Source organism: Myotis brandtii, unplaced genomic scaffold, assembly GCF_000412655.1.
Source record: "Myotis brandtii unplaced genomic scaffold, ASM41265v1 scaffold231, whole genome shotgun sequence".
Classification (NCBI taxonomy): domain Eukaryota; kingdom Metazoa; phylum Chordata; class Mammalia; order Chiroptera; family Vespertilionidae; genus Myotis; species Myotis brandtii.
This window is the reverse complement of record NW_005358689.1, coordinates 912,476-918,909: the sequence shown is the minus strand read 5'-3', so window position 1 is coordinate 918,909 and position 6,434 is coordinate 912,476. Positions and strand designations below refer to the sequence as shown.

At 57.6% G+C, this 6,434-nt stretch overlaps 1 protein-coding gene and 1 long non-coding RNA gene across 2 annotated transcripts in view; both read left to right on the top strand.

The window, feature by feature from the left end:
* SUSD4 (sushi domain containing 4) overlaps positions 1-6,434 on the top strand; it is a gene marked incomplete at its 3' end in the record, with an annotated part of 72,567 nt that overhangs the window by 65,324 nt on the left and 809 nt on the right. The window contains exons 5-6 of the mRNA XM_005866508.2: positions 3,315-3,506; positions 4,715-4,859. Of these exons, the coding sequence (XP_005866570.1) occupies positions 3,315-3,506; positions 4,715-4,859 (337 nt within the window). The remainder of the gene's footprint in view (positions 1-3,314; positions 3,507-4,714; positions 4,860-6,434) is intronic.
* On the top strand, positions 7-3,235 carry LOC106726151. The gene is made up of 3 exons (XR_001362179.1): positions 7-1,805; positions 2,119-2,472; positions 3,032-3,235. It is a non-coding gene; the product is annotated as an uncharacterized LOC106726151 (long non-coding RNA).

The window sequence follows — 6,434 nt, the reverse complement described above, 5'->3', positions numbered from 1 at the left end:
GCCCAGGGCCGTTGCTATTAGGAATTCAAGTCCTGCTCCCCTCACTGGAAGTGATAATAGCAGCGGCCAACTGGTCACCCCCACCCACCAGAGCCTCCCACCCGTCCATGGACCAACTGGCCAGGGCCATGGCCTCCTCCTCCTCTCCTGGGCTGCCAAGCGCCCTGTCCACTCGCCCGTGATCCTGTCAGCAGCTGGATTCGATGTGAAATCCAATCAGCAGAAGATGAAGACAAGAAAAACGAATGCCCCTTCTCTCCCTTACCCAGCATGGCAGGGGGGCCTCTATCCATGGGAAGGGGCAGGACGGGCTCTGTCTACTTGCCCCAGCCTCCACCCTTCTCTCCTCTCCTTAGCCTGAGGGAAGAGGTGTATACCAGGCCAGGTAACCCTTGGCCAGGTGGGCTTGGACTCCTGCCCGCTCCCCGCCTCCCCTCCACCCCCAGGCCCTGAGGCCCAGGCGTTCCCTCGGAAGCAACGAGGCCAAGGTAGCTCTGTTCCAACTGCCCACCCCCGAGGGCTCTGTGCTACATACTGTGTTCCCACTGCGGGTTTGTCTGAAGGAAGACTTGCCATTGTCAAGTACGAAGATCATTCATCCGGTTCTGCCTCCTTAGGAACTTGAGACCAGAGAAATGAAATGATTTGCCGGGTCGCAGACTCCCCTTCCCCCCCTCCCCGCCGACTCCCAGCCTTCAAGTCAGCGAGCAGACAGCCCATTTAGAACCCGCGTTTGGAATTCCGTGTACATGAGTCAACGTCTTAGGGGATTGTTTGCTTATCATATTCTCCAGAACGAAAGAGATCGTTCCTTCCCCTTTGCAGACATGTGTGTTCTCTGGACCTGGGAAGGGAGAAATCTTAGGCACTCGCCCTGTCACGTCGGGGACATTAGCCAGGGAAGCCCTGTCTGTCTGGAAGGACGCGGGGTCGTTCTGCAAACAGAACCTGCTCTGCCCTCTTGGCCCGTAGGTTGGTGCGTAGCACCCTCTGCTCTGTTTCCTGCCAACTTTTGTTTCCTGCAGATTCCTCGGTGTGACACTGTTTGTATTATAACCGCCTTGCCCGTGACCCCAGGAGGGTTTTTTTTAAATTTTACTTTATTAGAGGGAAATGCAAAGTCGCAGGCAAGCTCGTTAATGTATTGTTCACACGCAATGGTAAATTACTGCCATTCCTTCCCGTGTACGGATCATACATCACGGCACGGATCATATCACGGCACGGTGATTACAGGGAAATGACTGCCTGCGTGTCACCGGCGTGTCGCAGGGACCACCGTGCCTCATTCTCTCTCTCTCTCTCTCTTACAAGAAGTAATTGCCACTGTGGCTTCTCCATCTTCTCGCTCACGCATCACTCTTGTCCTCGAGGGTAGACTGTGCCTTGGCATCAAGCAGCGCCCTTATATTTTTTCTAGGTTGAATCTAGAGACGCTGATCTTTCTGTGCTAAGCCAGGAGGTCTTGTTCCTGTTTTTCAAGCGGAACCAAGTTTTCAGGCTTCCCTGCTATTTCTCTCCCGGCTCCTTTTTCCTTGGATTTTATGAGCCCTGACCTGGAGGGTGGCCCTGAACTCCGCCCCCCTCACCCCTGTCGTGTCCCCTGTCCACGGGCCTTCGCCCCTGGGCAGGTCCTCTCCGCACCTCGCCTTCCTTTTGCCTCACTGGGAACACGTGACCATCAGCCCTCCAGCTCTCTGGTGTCTTAGAAGTAGTATGTTTTTTGCCTCAGTCACATGCAGGGACTTACACTGACGTTGAAGGAAGAAGAGAGGGGATTCTTCTTCCCACCGAAGGGAGCAAAGGTGGCAGAATTCTGGAATGACTTCTCCCACCAAATCAAGAAATGAGGACATCCCTCCCCCACCACACACTCACATTCAGCCGGCTGCCCCCAGCCCTTCATCCCTGGCTGTCACCGGGCAGACAGCCTGTTGGGGGGCCTCCATCAGCCCCGGAGCACAGTGGATCTGGGCTCAGCTGCCAGCCCTCATGTCTTCATGGAACCGTCTCGTGGGGGCCAGGCTTAGGGATGGGTTGACTCATGAGTCGGTGAATAAATCTAAAGATGGAAAACACCTCTGTTCCTTTCGGTAAGCCCCACCGAAGGGAGCAAAGGTGGCAGAATTCTGGAATGGTGTCTCCCACCAAATTAAGAAATGAGGACACCCCTTCCCCCACCACACACTCACCTTCAGAGAAGGGATCCCCCAGGTTCCAGCCGGCTGCCCCCAGCCCTCCATCCCTGGCTGTCAACAGGCAGACAGCCTGTTGGGGGGCCTCCATCGGCCCCGGGGGCACAGTGGATCTGGGCTCAGGTGCCAGCTCTCATGTCTTCATGGAACCATCTCTTGGGGGCCAGGCTTAGGGATGGGTTGACTCATGAGTCGGTGAATAAATCTAAAGATGGAAAACACCTCTGTTCCTTTCGGTAAGCATTTTGCCCACAAGTATCTTAGTCTTATTTACTAGGTTGTCTGGCACCTAACAGCCTGCATTAGGAGTAGAGTAGCTCCATGCTATCTATTGAGCAGGCACACTCTTTGCCATGTAAAGCGAACCTCCCTTTGACAAGGTGCCTTATAAGACCGGGTGAGAGCAGCGGGCGCTCAGAAGGGACCGTCCCTGGGCGACGCGCCAGGATTCCAGGGAAGTCTCCTAGCCTGGGATGGGATGGAATGAGGGTAGGGGCTGAGCTGAGTCTTTTTAAAGGAGCAAGAGTCAGTCTGGTGACATGCAGGGGACATGGCACTTCAGACAGAGGGGAGAGCATAAGTAAAAAGAGTAAAAACAGAGGAGAGGACAGCACCGTGATGGCGAACCTTTTGAGCTCGGCGTGTCAGCATTTTGAAAAACCCTAACTTAACTCTGGTGCTGTGTCACATATAGAAATTTTTTGATATTTGCAACCATAGTAAAACAAAGACTTATATTTTTGATATTTATTTTATATATTTAAATGCCATTTAACAAAGAAAAATCAACCAAAAAAATGAGTTCACGTGTCAGAGGTTTGCCATCACTGTACTAGGTTGTCTGGCACCTAACAGCCTGCATGAGGAGTAGAGTAGCTCCATGCTATCTATTAAGCAGGCACACTCTTTGCCATGTAAAGCGAACCTCCCTTTGACAAGGTGCCTTATAAGACCGGGTGAGAGCAGCGGGCGCTCAGAAGGGACCGTCCCTGGCACGACGCGCCAGCCCGGTGGCGGACGGGCCAGCGCATCTCTCGGGACTGCGGTCACCCAGTGCGGAGGGCTTCCCACGCGGTGAGCACCTGGTACTCACACCCTTATTCTTCCCCACTGCCCAAGTCTGCCCGCTACCTCCCATGGTGAGCCACGGCGACTTCGTCTGCCACCCGCGGCCTTGCGATCGCTACAACCACGGGACCGTCGTGGAGTTCTACTGCGACCCCGGCTACAGCCTCACCAGTGACTACAAGTACATCACCTGCCAGTACGGGGAGTGGTTTCCTTCCTATCAAGTCTACTGCATCAAGTCAGGTGAGCTGCCCGGGCCCACGCTGGCCCCACGGCCGGGCCCACAGAAATGACACTGTGGGTTAGACGTGCTGGCGCTTAGGAGAACATCAGCCGTGTGCAGACTTAAGTACCTGCTAGTTAATAACACGTTACCGGCAAACCACGGGCCTCAGGGTTCCAGGGTACAGAGACCGGAGCACCAGCGACACCCACCCACCGTCTCCTCCCTCCCATCCCCTCCCCCCCCACCCTGGGGTTTCCCAGGGGCGCCCCTGGCCACCTGCCCTGAGCAGTGGGGATGCTGCACACTTTCCCCCTGGACACAGCATGTGAGGGAAGCTTCGGTCAACACGGGACCCGGAGGCCCACCGGGGTCATGGGAACCAGCTGGAGGAGCAGTGCAGGAAGGCCTACGGGTCGCTTCTGAGCAAGACGAGAGGTGGGAGGCCCTAGCCAGTTTTTCTCAGTGGTTAGAGCTTCGGCCCTCGGACTGAAGGGTCATGGGTTCGATTCCGGTCGAGGGCGTGTACCTCAGTTGCAGGCTCCATCCCTGGCCCTGGATGGGGCGTGGCAGGAGGCAACCAATGGATGTGTCTCTTGCACATCGATGTTTCTTTTTCTGTGTCTTCTCCCTCTCCCTTCCACTCTCTCTAAAAATCCCTGGGGAAATGTCCTCGGGTGAGGATTCACAAACAAACCAAAAAAGATGAGAGGAGGGAGGAGGAACCAGCAGCCACACAGGGCAAGTGTAAGAGACGGGGCTGGAGGGGGGGGGGCGGCTTGTGGCCAAGGGCAGGACTGTTTTGGGGGTCAGCCCTGGCCTCCCCTTACCTGGAGCGTGTGATGGCCATGCCTCTCCACGGCCCTTCCAGCTTCCGGTTCTTTCTCACCCCACCCCACCCCACCCCACAGTCCATCCCAGACCCTCACAAAGTCCGATAGCTCAGCGCCCCTTCCCTGCTCCTGGACACGACTTCCCCAGGGGAGGGGCCCCCTTCATTCTCGGCCTGAGAAGCAGGCTCTCACGGGTGTGGAATGGGCGCATGCAGGTCGCCCTCCAACCTGGCAGAGGCCGCTGGGGACGGGTTAGTGCTGTGGGATCCCGAGGCCACGGGCCAGGTGCGTGGGAACCTCCGCACCACACCCGGTACAGTCCGGGAGCCTCGTGTGCCCCTTTGTTCTCTCTCTCTCTCTCTCTCTCTCTCTCTCTCCCCCCTCCCCCCCCGCAGAGCAAACGTGGCCCAACACCCACGAGACCCTCCTGACCACGTGGAAGATCGTGGCGTTCACGGCGACCAGCGTGCTGCTGGTGCTGCTGCTCGTCATCCTGGCCAGGATGTTCCAGACCAAGTTCAAGGCCCACTTCCCCCCAAGGTCAGTGCCGCCCCCTGGGGCAGCCGGGAGAGGAGGCTGAGCTGGGGGGGCAGTGTGTGCAGAGTGGAGGTTCTCAGGGAGGACACGGGGAGAGCGAAACGCTTTCCTGGGACGTTTTGGGGGGGACCTGGAGGTCAGGGCACCAAGCAGGAGACAGACCTCATTTCCCCCTTCCCACCCCCTTATCCCATCCCACCCCCTGTGAGCCCGTGTCTCCCTTCCTTCCTGGATAGAGGGTCCGGAAGGGGCATTTGGGGTGTGAGAGGGGAGCACAGACTCCCCTCCCCGCACGTGGCCTGGAGTGGCATCCCCTGCAGCTTGCGGTCCATGGGAGGGTAAGGAATGCACAGAGCTGATTAGGAGACAAAGTCCAAGGTGTGTGACCCAGCAGAGGTCCAAAAACCGTGTGCGATGGGATGTCTCGGGACAGGGTTCTGGTTGGGGTCAGGGCAGGGCCTGTGGACTCTGCCTCCAGTAGGAGCTGAGCGAGCGCAGTAGGGCCTGTGGAGGGCGCTGTCGCCCCCCCATCCCCCCCACTCACCAATGAGCTCGGGTTGGTGTCTTCGTCCTCCCGCCGCCGCCATCCCCACAGAGGACCCTGTCACACTCCTCCCAGAGGGGCCTGGCCCAGTGCCTCCCTGTGCCACCAGCACCCTTCGGGTCAAAGAAGTGCCTCCTGGCCCCGCTGCTCGCGGGCCGCTGCGTGGAAGCAGCCGCTTAGAAAGCGAACGGGCGGGCTGTGCACATGAGAAGGAGGGCAGGGCACCAAGCGTCCCAGGACACTCGCCAGGCCTCACGGACACCGCGGCCTGTCCCCGAGGAACCATCTGTCCCCGTGTCAGCCTTCTCCTTCGGGGACCCTATGCATCAGAGAAGGCCACTCATTTTTTTTTGGTTTTTTTTTGTGTGTTAATCCTCACCTGAGGATATTTTCCCATTGATTTTTAGAGAGAGGGGAAGGGAGGAGCAGAGACAGAGAGAAACATCGATGTGAGAGAGACACATTCATTGGTTGCCTCCCCCACTTGCCCCGACCAGGGTCGGGGATGGAGCCCACAACCGAGATACGTGCCCTTGACCGGGATCGAACCTGGGACCCTTCAGTCCACTGGCCGACGCTCTATCCACTGAGCCACACCGGCTAGGGCAGCCCCTATTCTCTTACCTGTTCTGTTCCCAGCAGCCTCCCTGAGGGACACCACAGAGACATTCAGATGCTCGGTAGGAACGGGCCACCTGGGCCCCTGGCAGGAGGTTATGGCCACACGGCCAAGCACAGAGGTCCCAGAGGGAGGAAGGAAGTGTGAGGGGAGAGCGGAGGGGACAGGCGGGAGGGCACAAGCCAGTGAGGAGAAGAAACCTCAGCCCGGCCAGCGTGGCTCAATGGTTGAGCATGGACCTATGAACCAGGAGGTCACGGTTCCATTCCCGGTCAGGGCACATGCCCAGGCTGTGGGCTCCATCCCCAGGGTGGGGTGTGCAGGAGGCAGCCGGTCAGTGATTCTCTCTCACCACTGATGTCTCTCTCTCTCTCTCTCTCCCTCTCTAAAATCAATAAAAAATATATTTTTAAAA